The sequence below is a fragment of the Ranitomeya variabilis genome, chromosome 1 (genome assembly GCF_051348905.1).
Source record: "Ranitomeya variabilis isolate aRanVar5 chromosome 1, aRanVar5.hap1, whole genome shotgun sequence".
NCBI classification, from domain to species: domain Eukaryota; kingdom Metazoa; phylum Chordata; class Amphibia; order Anura; family Dendrobatidae; genus Ranitomeya; species Ranitomeya variabilis.
Window position 1 is genome coordinate 162,386,747 of NC_135232.1, and position 22,330 is coordinate 162,409,076.

General features: G+C 46.3%; 1 protein-coding gene across 4 annotated transcripts in view; it reads right to left on the bottom strand.

Moving 5' to 3' along the window:
* The window catches only part of TMEM232 (transmembrane protein 232), a 435,959-nt gene that overhangs the window by 282,871 nt on the left and 130,758 nt on the right, over positions 1–22,330 (bottom strand). For all 4 annotated transcript variants that reach the window (XM_077290225.1, XM_077290199.1, XM_077290207.1 and 1 more), the window contains one exon: positions 8,763–8,935. In XM_077290225.1, coding sequence (XP_077146340.1) covers positions 8,763–8,935 — 173 coding nt within the window. The remainder of the gene's footprint in view (positions 1–8,762; positions 8,936–22,330) is intronic.

Here is a 22,330-nt window from a genome sequence, read left to right on the forward strand (position 1 = left end):
TCTTTATTTTTTACATGAATATGGATCCCAGGGCCTGAAGGAGAGTTTCCTCTCCTTCAGACCCTGGGAACATCCAGGATCGCTCCCTGCACACGCCGTACCCGGCATATAAGATGACCCCCGACTTTTGGGACAATTTTTAGGGGTTAAAAAGTCGTCTTATACGCCGGAAAATACGGTATATAATGTCATTTTCCCTGGTCCTATTTACATATATGTAATTGGGTTGATTTCTGTCTGTGTCCTTCACCATTGAATCTGTCTGTCCACAGTATATATTTTTCTACATACTATTGTGTATTTTGGTGTGACACCTTTTATATTTAATACTAATAAATATTTGATTTGATTTTATGGGTAGTTTGGTACTCCTTTCTTCTTTTGTTGTTTAGTATCCTTTATGGAGTATGTTTTATGCCTGTTTTTAACAGTGCTGGTTTTTATTAACCTTTCTGGGTATTTTTATTTATAAGATTTTGGAGTTTATCTGTGGCATATCGGAGGTCATATACTGGTGCAGGAGGAGCGGCCCTGGCTCAAAATCTCCATTGTACTGTAGTTCATTGTAAAGGTGTTTGATGGGGTTGAGGTCAGGGCTCTGTGATGGCCAGTCAACTTCTACCAGGGTTGAGTTCAGGGCTCTGTGATGGGCAGTTAAGTTCTACCACATCAACTACCCAAATCATGCCTTTTTGGAACTAATTTTGTTCACTGGGGCATGGTCATGCCAAACAGGGTTTTCCTCTAACTATCACCATAAAGTTGGAAGCATATGATTGCCAAAAAAGTCTTGGTACACTAAAGCATTTGCATTTCCCTTCACTGGAACTAAGGGGCCTATGTCAACTCCTAAGATAACAACCCCATCCTACTGGCACAATGCAGTACTAGTTAGAGTTGAGCGACTTTTACTTTTTTCGGATCGAGTCGGGTTTCACGAAACCCGACTTTGTAAAAAGTCGGGTCGGGTGAAATCGGCCGATTATTGCGAAAAGTCGGGGGCCGACTGAAACACGAAACCCAATGCAAGTCAATGGGGAATCGTCGGCAGTGAGTGGAGGACAGGAAAACACCTACAGTGCCCATTTTAATGCCAAAAACATAAATTCTTATTACTGAAGCTTGTCAATCTTAATTTACTTTATAATAATAGTTAGGCATTGAAAACTGGGGGTCATTTGGCTAAGGTTGTGGGGGGTAGGGCTGGCTCAAGATTTTCGTGGGTCCAGGAAACGCTGAATACGTCATGGCGGTGGAGCAGGGAGAGGTAAGATTTCAACTTTGCAAGTGCTGTGATCCTGAGCAAGCAGGGGGGGCCCACTTGTGGCATTGGCACTGGCACAGGGCCCCTCATAGTACGGCGGTGTGTTTGACGGCGGTTGGCGCCTCCCACCGGCAGAGACACTTTTGCGTACTATGAGGGGCCCTGTGCCAGTGACGTCGCCAACGAGTATTCCCCCCTCACCTGATGAAGGAACCTGCACTTTCATCTGCACCTTCCTCTTTGTCCCCGTGTAAGGTGGTATAGTATGCGGGAAGGGGAACCTGACTTTCAGCAGGGTCAGATTCTGGCTGTGTAGAGTGCAAGGGGAATGTAGTGGTCTGGGTCAATGTACCAGCAGACTCATCTAGTAGTGGCTGGGCAATGGGCAGGATGAGGAGGAAACACAGATATAGATCCAAATAATTAAGTAGGCTAAATGCAGTTCAAAATTGGTAACAGGACTAAACAGGCGGCATGGCTTTGTTCAGCGGAGGACAACTGTAAGGAGTGGCAGACACAGTTAGTAGGCCCAAATAATAAAGTGGGCTTAATGCAGTTCAAAATTGGTAACAGGACTAAACAGGCAGCATTGCTTTGTTCAGTGGAGGACAACTATAATGAGTGGCTGACACAGTTAGTAGGCCCAAATAATTAAGTAGGCTAAATGCAGTTCAAAATTGGTAACAGGACTAAACTGGCAGCATTGCTTTGCTCAGTGGAGGACAACTGTAAGGAGTGGTAGACAGAATAAGTAGGCCCAAATAATAAAGTGGGCTAAATGCAGTTCAAAATTGGTAAAGGATTAAACAGGCGGCATTGCTTTGTTCAGCGGAGGACAACTGTAATGAGCGGCAGACACAGTTAGTAGGCCCAAATAATTAAGTAGGCTTAATGCAGTTCAAAATTGGTAACAGGACTAAACAGGTGGCATTGCTTTGTTCAGCAGAGGACAACTGTAAGGAGTGGCTGACACAGTTAGTAGGCCCAAATAATTAAGTAGGCTAAATGCAGTTCAAAATTGGTAACAGGACTAAACTGGCGGCATTGCTTTGTTCAGCGGAGGACAACTGTAAGGAGTGGCAGGCACAGTTAGTAGGCCCAAATAATAAAGTGGGCTAAATGCAGTTCAAAATTGGTAACAGGACTAAACTGGCGGCATTGCTTTGTTCAGCGGAGGACAACTGTAATGAGCGGCAGACACAGTTAGTAGGCCCTAATAATAAAGTAGGCTAAATGTCTGCCAACAAATTGTTCACAAATAAACAGGTGGCATAGCTAGGTACAGGGGTGGGCTCCTCTGCTGAGTAGCAGACAGTGGTAGTAGGCGCAAAGTATTAACTGGTCTAAATGGAGGCCAGGGCCCCTGTATATTTTAACTATCATCTATCATTTCAACAAATTTGTATTGGCAGTACTATTGAAGGATTTAACAGCACAGACTACACAGTGGTGGAGCAGGGAGAGGTAAGTATTGCAAGTGGTAGAGCACTGTTCCAGCTGGGGGGAACACTCTCTCATGGGTGGCGGTACTGGCACAGGGCCCCTCATATTACGACGGTGTGTCTGACGTTGGTTGTGCACCACCACCGTCAGAGACACTTCATTGTACTATGAGGGACCCCGTGCCAGTGCCGTCGCCCAAGAGTGGGCACACCCACCTGTCCAGGCAAACGGCACTCGCACGGGTGCTTGCGCCAGGTGGTTACTACGGCTCTGTGAGGGGAGTCAGCCCATTTAGGGAGGTATAAAAATGGCCTATGGTGGACATTCAGCAGCTGCAAATGGAGGAATTGAAGCAGTCAGTAAGAGGAGGCCAAAAGCAAGACATTTTTCAGGCAAGCTACTTGTCAGTAGGGGAAGGTGGGGCCAAATAATTTGAAATCCATGATTGGTTCATTTTAATGAAGGTTAGATCATCGACATTTTGGGTAGCCAGATGTGTCCTTTTTTCCATCAGTATTGAACCAGCAGCACTGAAGACTTTTTCGGATAGCACACTAGCAGCAGGGCAAGCGAGCTCCTGTAATGTATATTCTGCAAATTCAGGCCAGGTGTCTATTTTAGATGCCCAGTAATCAAAGGGGAATAACCTGTGAGGGAGAACATCGATGAGGGAGGAAAAGTAGTTCTTAACCATACTGGAAAAATGCTGTCTCCTGTCACTTTGAATCGATGCAGCAGTACCTGTCATGTCAGCGGTCATTGCGAAATCACTCCACAACCTGGTCATAAAACCCCTCTGTCCAACGCCACTTTGGATTTGTGCACCTCTAACACCTCTGCCATGTTGCCCCCTACGGCTCGTGTGAGAACCATCACTGCCGCGGTGTGCTGGGAATGCCTGAACCAAACGGTCTACAAGAGTTGCTTGTTTGGTAGCCAATATTTGCTCAAGGTTCTCATGTGGCATGATATTTTGTAATTTTCGTTTATATCGTGGATCCAGGAGGCAGGCCAACCAGTAATCGTCATCGGTCATCATTTTGATAATGCGGGGGTCCCTTTTTAGGATACGCAAGGCATACTCAGCCATGTGGGCCAATGTTCCAGGTGTCAATTCACTGCTTGTGCTGGGTTGAGGAGCACTTTCTTGCAAATCAATATCACTTGTGTCCCGCAAAAACCCTGTACCTGACCTTGCAACGCCACCAGTTTCTATTGCCCCCTGAGAAGCATCCTCCTCCCATAAATATTCATACCCATCATCCTCCTCCTCTTCGTCCGCCACCTCGTCCAGGAGAGTTCCCTGAGCAGACAATGGCTGACTGTCATCAAGGCTTTCCTCCTCCTCAGCTGCAGACGCCTGCTCCTTAATGCGCGTCAAACTTTGCATCAGCAGACGCATTAGTGGGATGCTCATGCTTATGATGGCGTCGTCTGCACTTACCAGCCGTGTGCATTCCTCAAAACACTGAAGGACTTGACAGAGGTCTTGTAGCTTCGACCACTACACACCAGACAACTCCATGTCTGCCATCCAAGTGCCTGCCCGTGTATGTGTATCCTCCCACAAATAAATTACAGCACGCCTCTGTTCGCACAGCCTCTGAAGTATTTGCAGTGTGGAGTTCCACCTTGTTGCAACGTCGATTATTAGGCAGTGCTGGGGAAGATTCAGCGATCGCTGATGCTTCAGCATACGGCTGGAGCATACGGGTGACCGGCGAATGTGCGAGCAAAGTCTTCGCACCTTCAGGAGCAGGGCTGGTAACCCCGGATAATTTTTCAGGAAGCACTGCACCACCAGGTTCAAGGTGTGAGCCAGGCAAGGTATGTGTTTCAGGTCTGAAAGGGCTATGGCAGCCATAAAATTCTTTCCGTTATCACTGAACACGTTGCCTGCCTCAAGATGTACACTGCCCAGCAATGACTGAGTTTCTTGCTGCAAGTACTCGGCCAGTACTTCCGCGGTGTGTCTGTTGTTGCCCAAACACTTCATTTGTAACATAGCCTGCTGACGCTTACCACTAGCTGTTCGATAATGGGACACCTCATGTGCAACACTGGCAGCTGCGGATGGAGTGGTCGTGTGACTGCGCTCTGTGGACGAGCTTTCGCTTCTGGAGGAGGAGGAGGAGGATTGCCTTAGTGCATGGACAATGCGGTCTTTGACATGCTGGTGGAGGGCTGGGATGGCTTTTCTTGCAAAGAAGTGCCAACTTGGTAGGTCACAGCGTAGTACTGCGTAGGCCATCAGGTCTTTGAAAGCTTTGCTTTCAGCCAACCGGTAGGGCATCATCTCTAACGAGATTAGTCTAGCAATGTGGGCGTTCAAACCCTGTGTACGCGGATGAGAGGATGAGTACTTTCTTTTCCTAACGAGAGTCTCTTGTAGGGTGAGCTGGACTGGAGAGCTGCATATGGTGGAACTAGTAATATCGCAGATCCCAAAATCATATTATTAGTCTGGGACAAACACATGTGTGTTATATATGACCAGACACATCAAATTGCTCCAAAAAACATGAATAAAGCTAGGAGAACCCGGAGCATGATATAAAAAATGCTTTATTAATACAAAAATTAAGAACAACATCTATCAGTAACATTTAAAGGTGCATAGTAATTGCCATGAGTCACATATATCAGGGGAAAGAAACCCCACCCCTCTGAAATCCCCATACTGCACAATAGTCCTGAGAAGAGCGTAAATCAGAGGCCCCTTCTGTGCAGTATAACCTGGTGCGGCGGCCAGCAAGTCAGTAACTTAAATGCCATGCCCAAAGATCAATGTATAAAAATAGAGAGTCAGCCTAATTAAGCTTACCGGAGCCAGGGGGGAGACAGAGAAGCGGGGTCCCGCCAGAATAACGACCCCGACGCGCGTTTCGAGGCTGGAAAGCGCCGCTTCTTCAAGGAAGTAACTTAGATGTTGTTCTTAATTTTTGTATTAATAAAGCATTTTTTATATCATGCTCCGGGTTCTCCTAGCTTTATTCATATGGTGGAACTAGCGGTGGTGGTGGTGGACATGGCGGATTGAGAGAGGGTTCGTGATGGCATTCTTGATGTTGGCCCACATACAATGTTTCCTACCAAAAACCTTGTGATTTCCTGACTGCTTTGGCCTTGTGACAATACATCCACATTTGCTGCTGGTGGTGTCCTAACCGGTGGGCTTACAGTGAGGGAAGCAATGTAGCGTTGCTGACTACCTTCATTCTGAGCAGGTGCACCAACGGTACCTGACATTTGGTAGTTAGTCCAGGCTTGCAAGTGCATGCTGGTTATATGTCTACGCATGCACATAGTATTTAAATTTTGAAGATTCTTCCCTCTGCTAAAGGTCTTTGAGCATTTCTTACAGATAACTTTTGACTGATCATTCAGATCTTGGTTAAAAAATTGCCACACTACACTCTTCCTACTATGGAATACCTTTTCAGGCATTGCACGCTGTGCTACTTTCACCAGAGGGCCACGCTGTCCTAAAACTGTTTTTGTTGTTGACACACGTTTTTGGCCTGATACTGGCCTGCCAGATGACAGCTGTTGCGATGTAGATGGCTGCTGCGGATCATCCTCCTCCGCTTCTGAGCTACTGGCAGCAGCACCATCTTCCCCAATGGCTGCCAATCTGGGTCAACAACTGGGTCATCTATCACCTCCTCTTCAATGTCATGTGCACCTTCCTCTGTGTCACCGTGTAAGGTGCTATAGCGTTCGGGACGGGGCACCATAGTCTCATCAGGGTCAGATTCTGGCTGAGTACACTGCAAGGGCAATGTAGTGATCTGAGTCAATGGAACAGCATAATAATCTAGCTGTGGCTGTGCATCAGTGCACTCCATGTCCGATTCATCTTGTAATGGGCAGTTAACAATTTCCCTTTCTAACCCAGGCACGGTATGTGTAAAGAGCTCCATGAAGTAACCTGTAGTGTCGCCTGACGCATCCTGCACTTTTGGCTTGGGTGAAGGACACAAGGAAACGTCTTGTTCCTGACCGGGTGCATCCACTGACGACTCGCTGCTTTTATATTTGGAACTTTCTGAAGATGAGGCGAAAGAGCTAGAGGCTGAGTCAGCAAGGAAAGCCAAAACTTTTTCCTGCTGCTCCGGCCTTGTGTAGCCAGACGATGATGCTGGCTCAACACCTCCAGCCTTAGGTGCTATTTTGCTTTTCCTACTACCACCAGATGCTCCACCACCACCATCAGTACCAGCAGGCAACGACCGCCCACAGCCTCATCCACCAGACTTCCTCATTTTTGGGAAAATCTAACCAAAATAACAACCGTTATATGGTACTGTAAAACAAGGTAGAAGGTGTATATAAACTTGTTGAGAATTTAAATCTCCCTTTTGTTTTGGGAGACTGCACCAAAACTCAGGCCCAGTGTATAACACAACACAATGTAAGTGGCAGAACGTGGCTGGCTGATATACGACAAACTAACAGAACTGACGTATATCCACTTTGTGACAATTTGAATCTCCCTTTTTTGGGGGGGAGACTGCACCAAAACTCAGGCCCAGTGTATAACACAACACAATGTAAGTGGCAGAACGTGGCTGGCTGATATACGACAAACTAACAGAACTGACGTATATCCACTTTGTGACAATTTGAATCTCCCTTTTTTGGGGGGGAGACTGCACCAAAACTCAGGCCCAGTGTATAACACAACACAATGTAAGTGGCAGAAAGTGGCTGGAAGATATATGAAAAAATACAAGGACTGTAGTACAATTTCAATCTCCCTACAATGACGTCAGGACAAGTATGGCAGCAATACAAAGGACTGCTGCACACAAAAGTATGGACAAATAAAAAAGATAACTGTGCAGAAAGGAGCAACAGGATTTTTGCTTTTAAAAAAGCAGTTGGTTTGCACAGCAGCGTGCAAACAGCAATGCAGCTATCAGGGAGCCTTGTAAGGCAGCCTAATAGGCTACAGAGCTGATGCACAAAGATATAGCCTCCACTGTCCCTGCAAAAAAAAGGTGGTGTTGGACAGTGGAAATCGCTACAGCATAAGCGGTTTGGGGGTTAATCTTCCCTCCCTAACTATACCTTTTCTTCTGATGAAGCTGCAGCAACCTTTCCCTATGTTAAGATCGGCAGAAGTAAAATGGCGGTCGGCGTGCACGCCCCTTTATACCCCCTGTGACACCGCAGAAAGCAAGCCAATCATTGTCATGCCCTTCTCTAAGATGTCATCACGCTGCCCACACTCTGCGTCCTCCTTCATTGGCTGAAAAATGGTGCTGAACGCGTCATATGAAATGCGACTTTGGCGCGAAGATCGCCGACCTCATGGCTGATCCCACACTAGGATCGGGTCGGATTTCATGAAACCCGACTTTGCCGAAACTCGGCGATTTTTGAATTTGTCCGATCCGTTTCACTCAACCCTAGTACTAGTAATAGTCTCCTGGCATTCACCAAACTCAGACTTGTTTATCAGACTGACAAATAAAAATAATTACTCCATAGAACACATTTCCACTGCTCCAGAGCACACTGGTGGCGAACTCTATACCACATCATCCAACTTTTACCACTACACTTGGTGATGTAAGCCTTGCATTCACTGCTCACACAGGAAAACCCATATCATGAAGCTCATTATATAGTTTTTGTTCTGATATTAAAGGGGTTGTCCACTACTAGGACAACCCCTGCTTTAACTAAATGTTTGGCCCTGATAAAATAAAAAAAACTATACTCTCCTGCCTTGCTGGCACCTTTTCTGCGGTGTCAGACTCGCGGTCCAGGAGCTCTCATGCAGAGCTGGCGCCATTGTTTCTGCCTTCGTATGGATTGAACATGAAGAGGAAGTAAAAGGTCAGCTGCAGCCTGGACTTCCTCTCCATGCTCAATCAGTACGCAGGTGGAGACTGTAAAAATGATGACAAAAAACAAGGGTTTGAGGGAAATGAAGAAAGGTTCACAATGTAAAGGAGATATTTTTTTGAAAATGCCAAATTAAATTACTATGTAAATTTCCAATAATGTTCTGCAGGCAATGAAATCAAGTCTGTTTGATACAAACCCGTTTTCCTGATGTAGATGTTCCTTTACGAGGAAAAGATGCTTGCTAACATCATGTAAATTTGTAATATTATTTTGAGTGTGCTGCCAAATCCGAAGCGCGTGCCAAAGAAATGTGTCTGTTTCAGCTGTTCTTGAATCTAAATGCAATTTTTCTTTGAGATTTGGTTGTTCCTGTAAGACATGAGTAGAAATACCTGAATAACGCTGCCAAATAAACACGACATGCTGTATATTATGTCTTATCACAGAAGAAACTATGCCTTTCATATATTTCTACAGAAAGCACATATTTCATGTTGAAGGCAATTGTACAATAGCTAAAGAAAGGAACAAAAACTATAACCTATTTATTCACATGATCATAGTTTGTTTAAAGGGAACCTGACACCAGAAATCACGCTGTTAATATGGGGTTACTCTACAGGTTAACAGCGTTATGCTGCCCGACGCCTGCACGTAGCCAAATGCAGAGGGGAGAAAATGACTAGAGATGAGCGGTGTTCGAGTCGAACTGTTCGCCAATTTCAAATTCGAGCTGTTTTGGGCGGTGTTCGAGTCGTTCAATGAACCCGAACAATTTGCTTAAAATTCGGCTGTTCGAGTTTCTGTTCGATAACTGTTCGTTCACCAAAAGCCTAGCTTGATTTGCACATTAAAACTGTTTATCATTGTTAATGGACTGTTTCAGTGTATAGTGGGCGGGGGATAGATCTGTGCTGACATAACGCCGATCTCCATTTTTTTCCCCCCGCATTTACAGAGGGGCAGTGCAGTCTCTCAGCCTATCAGCAGTGCGCACACACACAGCAATGTGCATGTGATGCAGACAAGCAAGGGCATGTGTCATTGGCTGTGTATGTCACATGTCAATCCTTGCCCAATGAGAACCAGCCATTTGCCCCATCGTCACCATTTCCTCACTGCTGCAGCTTAGTGTTAGACGGCACCGCTGCTGCTGTGGGCGCTATACAAACAGTCTTTTTCTGCCAGCGAATTTTCTGAGAGATAGGTTTAGGGAGTCGGGAGTTGGGACTAGTTGTAATATCAGCCCTTTTCAGGGTAGGTTACAGCAGTTCATAGCACTGTTTGCCAGGCAGGTCTGAGCCAGTGCTGTGCAAGTGTTAAGGCCCCGTCACACATAGCGATTTACCAACGATCACGACCAGCGATACGACCTGGCTGTGATCGTTGGTAAGTCGTTGTGTGGTCACTGGGGAGCTGTCACACAGACAGCTCTCTCCAGCAACCAACGATCAGGGGAACGACTTCGGCATCGTTGAAACTGTCTTCAACGATGCCGAAGTCCCCCTGCAGCACCCGGGTAACCAGGGTAAACATCGGGTTACTAAGCGCAGGGCCGCGCTTAGTAACCCGATGTTTACCCTGGTTACCAAAAAAAACAAACAGTACATACTCACCATCTGATGTCCGTCAGGTCGCTTGCCGTCTGCTTCCTGCTCTGACTGAGTGCCGCCGTACAGTGAGAGCAGAGCGCAGCGGTGACGTCACCGCTGTGCTGTACTTTCACTTTCACTTTGCAGCGCTCAGTCAGTGTGGGAAGCAGACGGCAAGGGACCTGATGGACATCAGATGGTGAGTATGTACTGTTTGTTTTTTTTGGTAACCAGGGTAAACATCGGGTTACTAAGCGCGGCCCTGCGCTTAGTAACCCGATGTTTACCCTGGTTACCAGTGAAGACATCGCTGGATCGGTGTCACACACACCGATTCAGCGATGTCAGCGGGACCTCAATGACCAAAAAACGGCTCACAGCAGGGGCCTGGTCGCTGGTACGTGTCACACATAGCGAGATCGCTACTGAGGTCGCTGTTGCGTCACAAAACTTGTGACTCAGCAGCGATCTCGCTAGCGATCTCGCTATGTGAGACGGGGCCTTTAGTCACAGCATTTGGTGTAATCTAGCTCAGCCAATCCTTTTGGGCTAGTAGCATTGTCTGATAGTCATCTGAGTAGCCCGCCTGTGAAGCTAGCTACACGGCCTGTGTATCTCAATTTTTACGGCACCTAACCCAGTAAATCGTTTTGGGGTTTTGGGCTTAGTAGCAGTGTCTGCACGTCAGCAGAGTAGCCCGCCTGTGAAACAAACTATACCACCTGTGTATCTCTATTGTCACTGCATCTAATCCAGTTGATAGTTTTGGGCCTAGTAGCAGTGTCTGCACGTCAGCAGAGTAGCCCGCCTGTGAAACAAACTATACCGCCTGTGTATCTCTATTTTCACTGCATCTAATCCAGTTGATAGTTTTGGGCCTAGTAGCATTGTCTGCACGTCAGCAGAGTAGCCCGCCTGTGAAACAAACTATACCGCCTGTGTATCTCTATTTTCACTGCATCTAATCCAGTTGATAGTTTTGGGCCTAGTAGCATTGTCTGCACGTCAGCAGAGTAGCCCGCCTGTGAAGCTAGCTACACCGCCTGTGTATCTCAATTTTTACGGCATCTAACCCAGTAAATCGTTTTGGGGGTTTGGGCTTAGTAGCAGTGTCTGCACGTCAGCAGAGTAGCCCACCTGTGAAACAAACTATACCGCCTTTGAATCTCTATTTTCACTGCATCTAATCCAGTTGATAGTTTTGGGCCTAGTAGCATTGTCTGCACGTCAGCAGAGTAGCCCGCCTGTGAAGCTAGCTACACGGCCTGTGTATCTCAATTTTTACGGCACCTAACCCAGTAAATCGTTTTGGGGTTTTGGGCTTAGTAGCAGTGTCTGCACGTCAGCAGAGTAGCCCGCCTGTGAAACAAACTATACCGCCTGTGTATCTCTATTGTCACTGCATCTAATCCAGTTGATAGTTTTGGGCCTAGTAGCAGTGTCTGCACGTCAGCAGAGTAGCCCGCCTGTGAAACAAACTATACCGCCTGTGTATCTCTATTTTCACTGCATCTAATCCAGTTGATAGTTTTGGGCCTAGTAGCATTGTCTGCACGTCAGCAGAGTAGCCCGCCTGTGAAACAAACTATACCGCCTGTGTATCTCTATTTTCACTGCATCTAATCCAGTTGATAGTTTTGGGCCTAGTAGCATTGTCTGCACGTCAGCAGAGTAGCCCGCCTGTGAAGCTAGCTACACCGCCTGTGTATCTCAATTTTTACGGCATCTAACCCAGTAAATCGTTTTGGGGGTTTGGGCTTAGTAGCAGTGTCTGCACGTCAGCAGAGTAGCCCGCCTGTGAAACAAACTATACCGCCTGTGAATCTCTATTTTCACTGCATCTAATCCAGTTGATAGTTTTGGGCCTAGTAGCATTGTCTGCACGTCAGCAGAGTAGCCCGCCTGTGAAGCTAGCTACACCGCCTGTGTATCTCAATTTTTACGGCATCTAACCCAGTAAATCGTTTTGGGGGTTTGGGCTTAGTAGCAGTGTCTGCAGGTCAGCAGAGTAGCCCGCCTGTGAAACAAACTATACCGCCTTTGAATCTCTATTTTCACTGCATCTAATCCAGTTGATAGTTTTGGGCCTAGTAGCATTGTCTGCACGTCAGCAGAGTAGCCCGCCTGTGAAACAAACTATACCGCCTGTGTATCTCTATTTTCACTGCATCTAATCCAGTTGATAGTTTTGGGCCTAGTAGCACTGTCTGCACATCAGCAGAGTAGCCCGCCTGTGAAACAAACTATACCGCCTGTGTATCTCTATTTTCACTGCATCTAATCCAGTTGATAGTTTTGGGCCTAGTAGCATTGTCTGCACGTCAGCAGAGTAGCCTGCCTGTGAAGCTAGCTACACCGCCTGTGTATCTCTATTTTCACTGCATCTAATCCAGTTGATAGTTTTGGGCCTAGTACCACAGTTTGGCCACTCAGTTCTGTGTTATGATCCGGTGACCCTGGAACTGCATGAGACTATCTCTGGAGTAGGTGGTACCTGTACTGACCGCAATCCTAATACTGACACCGCAACTAGAAGAAGCCGTGGGATGTACCTAACCAGGCCTAGACACCTCGACATAGCCGGAGGACTAAATACCTTTAAAGATGGAAATGGGAAATCCTATCTTGCCTCAGAGCAGAGCCCCAAAGGATAGGCAGCCCCCCACAAATATTGACTGTGACTTTAAGAGGAAATACATACACAGGCAGAAAAAACAGAGTTTAGCAAAGGAGGCCCTTCTAGCTAGATAGAAAGGATAGGACAGAGTTCTAAGCGGTCAGTATTAAAACACTAGAAAATTCCACAGCAGAAAATACTATATACTACATCTAACTAAAGACATAGGATGTATATCTGCATCTCCAGAGAAACCAGCATGACAGAAAAATCCAAACAAGTCAAGCTGGACAAGAACACAATAGATTGCACTGCACATAAAAGCACACTGCATGTGTGCTACAGAGAACCAAAACTAGGCACTTATCTTAGCTGAAATGACAGCAGGGCAGTGGAGCCAGACAGAGATGCAATCCCTCCAAGATACAATGGACAACTGGCAGGGATTGATGGATCCTACAAACCTAAATACCTAATAGAGCTGCAATAAGCAGAAACACCTGCCCTGGCCTATAATCCAGAGACCACTGCACTACCACTAACAACCACCGGAGGGAGCCCAAGAGCAGAATTCACAACAGTTCTGCTCGGTTTTCATCCTGCTGCTGGTGGAAAGGGGAATAGGCGTGTTGGAAAGGGAAAAAAAGGTTGTGTCCGTGGGGTAGGTGGTAAAGCAGCAGTAACATCTGCGGAAGAAAGACCATCTTCCAGCCAAAGTAAGATGTCTACTTCTTCTCGTGGACAATCTGATATGATCCCTTTCTTACGACCATCGCTACAAGCATCGCCAAAAATTCCAGATGAGGCACAAAAACAGCAGGTGCTTGAACGGATATCAAGTGCTCGTTCAAGTGGGCTCTCCTCCATGTCAACTTCAACATCACAATTACTCCAGTCCTCAGAGTTGTCACCCCAATCGCACTTGCTTCCTCACAGCTCCCAAGTCTCCAGCTGCCCGTCTGAGCATGGGGTAGCACACATGGTTGAGTCTATAGAGCTGTTTACGCATACTATAGCCTGGGAATCAGAGGTCTGCTCCAGAGCTTCTGTGAATCCAGATGAGGAAATGATCTGCACTGATGCCCAGAATCTTTGTGAGTCGGATATAGGCCCAGATGAAGAAGGTTCTGAGCATAATGTAGACCCTCGTTCCCAAACTGTAACTCCTGTTGGTGGAGACAATGAGGAAGATGATGATGAGACTGAGATACCTGATTGGAACGAAAACTTGACTTTTCGGTCGGGGCAGGAAGAGGTTGGCTCTGAGGACGACAGGTGTGAGAACACACAGGATGATGATGATGAGGTTGTAGACCCCACTTACTGTCAGCCCCCAGTCCACCAGTCCATGAGGTCAGCAGAGGAGGTGGAGGAGGATGCTAGTGACGAGTCTGACGACGAGGTAACGGTGAGCCTTCCTGGACAGAGACGGAGTACTGGAAGCACGTCAACAACTGCATCCTCAACCCCAATTGTGCCTCAGACCAGAAGTCGTGGTGGCTCTTCAGGTCGCACGGGCTCTAAGCCTTGCATAGCCTGGGCATTTTTTGACATCGCAAAGGATGACCCAACTCATGTTGTCTGTAAGATTTGTCAACAAAATCTCAGTAGAGGCCAAAAAATCACTAGCTTGAGTACTTCATGCATGAACCGTCACATGGATATGAGGCATAAGTTGCAGTGGGAAGCTCACTGTGCTACAATGCGGCCTAGTGGGCCGAGTCAACCACTGTCTGCCCCATCAAGTGCATCCGCATCCTCTTCATCTTCTGTGACTGTGGGGACAGCAGTCGCACATGGTTTTGGAAGCAGACCTTCCACCTCTTTACCCGCAACAGCCAGTGTGATTGGCAGGTCGTCAGGACATTTGCAAGTGGAAACACCTGCTGGTGTTGAGCGCTCTCCGACATCGACACCACATTTTGATCAAGGCAACATAACATCTCCGCCTGCACCTTCCTCACAGACCAGAAGTTTGCCGGGAACAACCCTACTCAACTCCGTCTAAGCACGGCAGCCAGCCCTCAGTCCCTCAGATGTGGACAAGTAAAAGACCATTTCCTCCTAGCCATGACAAAGCTAAGAGGTTGAATTTCTCCATCTGCAAGCTGTTGGGTACAGAAATGCTGCCTTTCCGCCTGATGGACACTGAGGATTTTCGAGACCTTATGTCCGTCGCAGTGCCCCAGTACCAGATGCCCAGTCGCCACTACTTCTCAAAGAAAGCTGTGCCTGCGCTACACCAGCATGTCGCACACAACATCACCGCTTCCTTGAGAAACTCTGTGTGTGACAGGGTGCATTTCACCACAGACACCTAGATGAGTAGACATGGACAGGGGCGTTAAATGTCGGTGACTGGGCACTGGGTAACTACAGCGACATCAGGAGAAGGGGCTGCTGTCCAAGTCTTGCCGTCCCCACGAGTTGCTCGTCGATCCTCTGTATCTAGAAGTTCCTCCACTGCTTCTGCCTCCTCAACCTCCTCTCGGTCCTCCACCTGCACCCAAAGCCTGTCTGGTAATGCCACCCGCGTTGTAATTGCGCAGAAGGAATCCTGCACACCTCCTCACTATACTGTCACCAGGGCTCAACGGCATCAGGCAGTGTTTACATCGAAATGTCTGGGAAATGTGAGTCACACAGCTGAGGAGTTGTGGTCAGCTCTGGAGACCGAGTTCCATCAATGGTTGTCTCCACTCAACCTGCAGCCAGGGAAGGCCATGTGCAACAATGCTGCAAACCTGGGTGCGGCCCTTCGCCGGGGCAATGTCACACACAAGCCTTGTATGGCTCACGTTTTGAACTTGGTTGTCCAGCAATTTTTATCCCACTATCCCGGAATAGATGGGCTTCTGCAGAGGGCACGGTCGCTGTGTGCTCACTTCCGCCATTCGCATCCCGCAGCTCGACGACTTGCATCTCTACAGAAGTCAATGGGCCTGCCAGTTCACCGGCTGAAATGCGATGTGCCCACATGGTGGAATTCCACTCTGCACCTGTTGCAGCGACTGTGGCAGCACCGATGAGCCCTGGTGCAATACGTTATGACGTATAGCCTGGGCCAACGAGATCAAGAGGTGGGGCAAATCACGCTGCAGGAGTGGTCTCAGATCAGGGACCTATGCACCCTTCTGCACAGTTTTGAAACAGCAATGAAGATGTTTAGTGCTGACGATGCCATTATCAGCATGACCATTCCGGTGATTTACATGCTGGAGCACACCTTACACAGTGTCCGGAGTCAGGTGGTGGAACAAGAGGAGGAGGAGGAGGAACAGGAGGAGTCGTATGCGGAAGGGATCATATCTCCTAGGTCAAGAAGGTTGGCAGCACCAAGGCGGCTGGCATTGGAGGCTGGGGGAGAGGGATTACCGAGGGCACATGGTAGCAGCCAAACTGTTGAGGAAGGTGCAGGAGGCGAGGAAGAAGTGGAGGACGAACTGGCGCTGGGCATGGAAGACTCATCAGATGAGGGAGACCTTCATCAAATTTCTGTTGTGCGAGGTTGGGGGGAGAGGGCAGACAGTGGAAGCATGATTCTCACCTCGCCACCACCAAGACAACAAGGACTTGGTCCTCCTGGATGCGCAAGACACATGAGTGCCTTCTTGCTGCACTAGCTGCAACATGACCCTCGGATTGTCAGAATCCGAAGTAATGCCGACTACTGGGTTGCGACTCTCTTAGATCCCCGGTACAAAAGCAAATTGGCAAAATAATTCCTGCCATAGAAAGGGATTTACGCATGCAGGAGTATCAGCAGAGACTGTTACAGAATCTAACATCTGCTTTTCCACAAAACACCAGTGGTGCACGTAGTGAATCTCTGAGTTGTAACTTGACAACCGTGGGACTATCGAGTCATCACTCAAACCGTAACAGTAACATCGTATCTGGTGGTAACAACAATTTTTTCCAATCGTTTCAAGATTTTTTCAGACCATCCTTTGCAAGGCCACAGGAGACAAGAAGTCTGATGCACAGCCAACGCCTAGAGAGGATGGTACAAGAGTATCTCCAAGTTAACATCGATGCCATGACTGTGGAACTGGACTCTTGCTCATTTTGGGCTTCCAATCTTGAAAAATGGCCTGAGCTCGCCACTCACGCCTTGGAGATCTTGTCGTGCCCCGCAGCCAGCGTTCTCTCTGAACGTGTGTTCAGCGCTGCTGGTGGTGTGCTGACAGATTAGCGCACGCAGCTGTCCAGTGACAATGTAGACAGACTAATGTTCATCAAGATGAACAAATCCTGAAACCGCAAGGACTTTTCTACCCCTGTGTCATCTTGGGGAGACTAAAAGCTTGATGATTTTCAAAAATCACCTCACCAACCGTTTTAAAAAACTGTGGCGAAATTTATGCCACTTAAGTGGTGTCTGTGGCCGAATTTTTTGAAAAAATGGAGACTCTTTGATTTAGTCTCCTTGCTGAGTTTTCCATGACGTTGCCATCATCAATTCCAGGTGGGCGGGGTCGTCTGCAGAGTTGTTTACTCATACTATGGCCTGGGATTCAGAGGTCTGCTCCAAACCTTTAGTGCCTGCTAGTCAGCAGAGTAGCCCAGCCACCCACCGCCTGTTTACCTAAGTACTATTTTTAACAGCATCTGGCCCAGGAAATCCTTTGGGGCCTAGTAGAATTTGGTGCTACTCAGCAGTGTACTTCACCCATGAAGCAAGCTACACCGCCTGTTTACCTAACTACTATTTTATAACGGCATCTAGCCCAGGGAATCCTTTTGGGCCTAGTAGAATTTAGTGCTACTCAGCAGCGTACCCCACCCATGAGGCAAGCTACACTGCCTGTTTACCTAACTACTATTTTGCAATGGCATCTAGCCCAGGAAATCCTTTTGGGCCTAGTAGAATTTGGTGCAACTCAGCAGCGTACCCAACCCATGAAGCAAGCTACACCGCCTGTTTACCTAACTACTATTTTGTAACGGCATCTAGCCCAGGAAATCCTTTTGGGCCTAGTAGAATTTAGTGCTACTCAGCAGCGTACCCCACCCATGAAGCAAGCTACATCACCTGTTGATCTAATTACTAATTTTTAACTGATCTAGCCCAGGAAATCGTTTTGTACCTAATAGCATTTTGTGCTACTCAGCAGAGTACCCCACCTATGAAGCAAGCTACACCGCCTGTTTACCTAACTACTATTTTTTAATGGCATTTGGCCAAGGAAATCCTTTTGGGCCTAGTAGCAATTTCTGCTACACAGCAGAGTACCCCACCCATGAAGCAAGCTACACCGCCTTCTTTCTTTCTCAATCTAACCCCTCGGCTCAGGGGTGTCCACTCTCCCTCCAGCTCTCTCCTTCTCACAGGTGGACTACCGTGTGTTTTCACACTGTGGCGAATCTTTTGGGCCCAGGCATAAGAAGTCGTCGAGGTAATGGATAACATGTGCCGCCTTACAAACGTCCATGACGACACATTCGAGGAAGCAACTAAACGCCTCAAATAGTGAGCAGGATATGGAGCACCCCATGGGCAAACAGCGATCTATGTAGTATGCTCCTTCACAGAAGCAGCCCAATGGGAGAACACTATTCGGAGGCACAGGTAGTAACCGGAACGCCCCCTCAATGTCTGTTTTGGCCATTAGGGTGCCCCTTCCCAACTTCTTGACCCACCTGATTGCCTCGTCAAAGGAGGTACAGTACAAAGTACTGTACTTGGTTCCACGTCGATGTTGTCGTTTACTGACCTGCCCCTTGGATATGACAAATGGTGGATTAGTCTGAATGTATTGGGTTCATTTTTTGGCACAACTCCCAACGGGGGTACCACTACGTCTTCTAAGAAAAGTGTTCTGAATGGACCCGCCGCCATTCTACCTAAAGATATTTCTTTTTTTTTTTTTTTGTCAAGACATCTGGGTGTTGGTAGAGTGAGTTTAGATTTTTACTCCAGCCTTTCTTAACTTTAGAAGGGCATGACATGCCTATATCTGTGTCTCCTCCTTTTACTCCTCCACGTCTTTTCTTTTCGCATGACTATGTGTAGTTGTGACTTTTCCATGTGTTTGTTGTGTCTTCTGAGCAGTTTGTCAGCTTTTGGACACCTTTTAAAGTGTTTTCTATGTGTTTTCCATGTGTTTGTATGGGTTTGTGTTTGCCTGCCATTGGTTTCAATGGGGTTCGATGGTGTTCGTCGAACAGTTCGACGAACAGTTCGGCGAACATCTCCCTGTTCGACGAACTGAACCAAACCCGAACACTAGGGAGGTGGCTCATCTCTAAAAATGACCTTTAGTCTCCCCACTAACATTTGTCAGCAGGGCGGCGCGGTTCAGTCACTGATCTGATTATACAGAGCAGCTGCTGTAACTGTGCCCCAAGCCATGACTGACAGCTGAGCCCCAATGTAGAGCCAGTGTCAGTCAGTGCTGGGGGCACAGATACAGCTACCGTTCTTTATACTCAGATCGCTGACTGAACCAGCGCCGACCCCGCCACTATGACTGAATATTGGCAGGAAGAATAAAGATCATTTTCTCCCCGCTGCATTCAGCATAATAACGCTGTTAACTTGCAGATTATTCGCATATCTGCAGGTTAACAGCGTTATTTCTGGTGACAGGTTCCCTTCAAAGGGGATTCATGAATTTTAACTTTGATGGCCTACTCTTAGGATAGGCGATCAGATGTTCCCAGTATTGGCCAGAACTGCTCTGTTCCGAAGCTGCACAGCTCCACCAATTGCAGTACCTGGCCACAATCATTATACAGTCAGCAGAGCTGCCCTGTGCAGCTCCATAACTGAGCAGTTCCGACCAACGCCAACACAAGGAATAGCTGATGGGGGGGGTGCCGGATGTCGCACTTTCACCATTCAGACATTCATGACCTATCCTAAGGATAAACCTTCAATGTTAAAGTTACATTACTGCATGTGACCACGGGATTATGCTGCACTGACAACATGCCTTACTGACGAACTTCAATACAATTCTTGGGGGGAAACACGTTGAGATTTCAGTGTGGAACATGGATTCCCTGGATATAGAGCATGTCACAGTCATGATAATTAGTCATGTATATTGAAATGTGGCACCTGGATGTTAAATAATTTCTATGCCTCGACTGTTTATTGATGGGTGATTTTTGAAGGGTCTATTTTTCAGCTGTGTTAGAGATTGAATATCCTTTCTCCATTGTTAATTGCATACTGCTTGATAGGGCGAGTTTTCCTATATGATATATGTTTATACATTGCTTATAAATTTGTGGATGGTGGTATAATAATAATATTGGACTGATATTGGCACACATGCAGGGCACTGTTTGAATATTATTTTCTACCTGTGCTGCACTTTAGATTTAAGTTTGTAATAGGGTCCTTAGGGAGACTCATCATGGAGCGGGGTGCCATATTGAACATATTAGGGTGCCAACCTCCGCTGACAGGTAAGGAAACCATAAGGTTTACTAAGGTATGATAGCCCTCTTTTGTATTTTATCCTGCCTACTGAAGGTAGTTACTCCTTTTCTATAAATATTTGATGGTAGGAGAGTTCTTAACTATAATAAATTAAAAGTTATATTCATTTTTTATTGGTTTCCTTTTTATACTAAATTTCATTATTTAATTTAAACTTGCAAAATAAAATCCTAAATTATAGGTCCTACTAGTAAAACGAGTCATACAGGAACCAAGTGTGTTGACCAGGTGTACGTGGTTAGGTGTATTAGGTCCCATAAATATCTTTCCTATTCTTGAATAGTTAAAGAGGCACATCCATACATCCATCATAAATTCCCTGTCAAACACAAATGTTAAATGCTTCTCTGCAAACTTCTACAGGCAATTCCATAAAAGCATCTAAAATTAGTAACACAGATCACACTACAGATTTCACAGTGGAGCAAAAATACTAATTTTAGCAATTTTGCGGAGAATTTTTATCCAAGGAGAAGTACATAATTTGCAGTAACTGAAATTTATAATGCATAAGTATAGATCTCATATCAAAACCTTGCTCTTTACGCAGAAAGCATAAATTGAATCTAAAGACCCTCAAACACATTAGATAGTGGTCAGCTGCACAATATTTCTACCGATGACTCTCCTGTGGATAGGTGATAATTTGCTCATCCATAAGGGTCCCACCTCTGGCATCTTTACCGATGAATTGGAACTTCTATCCATGTTACAAAATGATGATGCGGCCGGTTGGACACCGAACCACTGCTGCATGCATTCTCTATGGAGCTTCTAGAACAAATGAAACACGGCACTTGGCGCCACCATCGGGACTGAACGGAGCGGTGGTCGAGCTTGTGCATTGCTGCACCATTCTGATAAGGATAAAAGTTCCTAGTTCTGTTGATTGATGCAAGTCCCAGCGGTCGGGCACCCGTTGATGATCAAGTTGTCATCTACCCTGTTGATAGGTGATAATTTGTTTCCACTGGGCAATGTCTATAAGAACATCTTCACTTGTTTCCCAAGTCCATGGCAAATGCTACTATGGTGATTAATGCCTTTTGCTGAATATCACGTTAACTGGAAAGAAAATTATTTCCACATAACAGTAGAGTCTGAGCAATGTTATAAGCAAGAAATACATAATGGCACATTTATATGAACCGAGAATCACTGTGAAAGTGACAGATAAACCTATAGGATGCTTTTGAGTCTCCCCTTATGATCAGGCATTAATATACAGGTGCTTCTCACAAAATTAGAATATAAAAAAGGTCTAAGGGGTAACGTTTCTCCTTATGGAGAGTGACATACCAGCTGGCTTGTCAAGGTAAGGAGGCTTATTCGCCGTGCAATGCTCCTCTGGGAATTTAAATATGCAAATTGCCTCTGCTGAAAAAAAGAGGACTTAACTCTATTGAGATACTGATTTGGCTTTTATCCTAAGTCATATTGCACGACTCGTTAAAGGGTTGATTGTGACTTGCAGGATCGCTACTTCCAATAGGTGGCGCTATAGAGTTAAGTCCTCTTTTTTTCAGCAGAGGCAATTTGCATATTTAAATTCCCAGAGGAGCATTGCACAGCGAATAAGCCTCCTTACCTTGACAAGCCAGCTGGTACGTCACTCTCCATAAGGAGAAACGTTACCCCTTAGACCCCACTCCAGAGCCTCTCACCTAGCCAAATCAGTTCTCATGCTTCGCACTGACGAGGGCCAACAGCCCGAAACACCGTGTCTACGAATTGAGATACTGATTTGGCTTTTATCCTAAGTCATATTGCACGACTCGTTAAAGGGTTGATTGTGACTTGTAGGATCGCTACTTCCAATAGGTGGCGCTATAGAGTTAAGTCCTCTTTTTTTCAGCAGAGGCAATTTGCAATATAAAAAAGTTAATTTATTTCAGTTCTTCAATACAAAAAGTGAAACTCATATATTATATAGAGTCATTACAAACAGAGTGATCTACTTCAAGGGTTTATTTCTGTTAATGTTGATGATTATGGCTTACAGCCAATGAAAACACAAAAGTCATTATCTCAGTAAATTAGAATAATTAACAAAAACACCAGCAAAGGCTTCCTAAGGGTTTAAAATGGTCCATTAGTCTGTT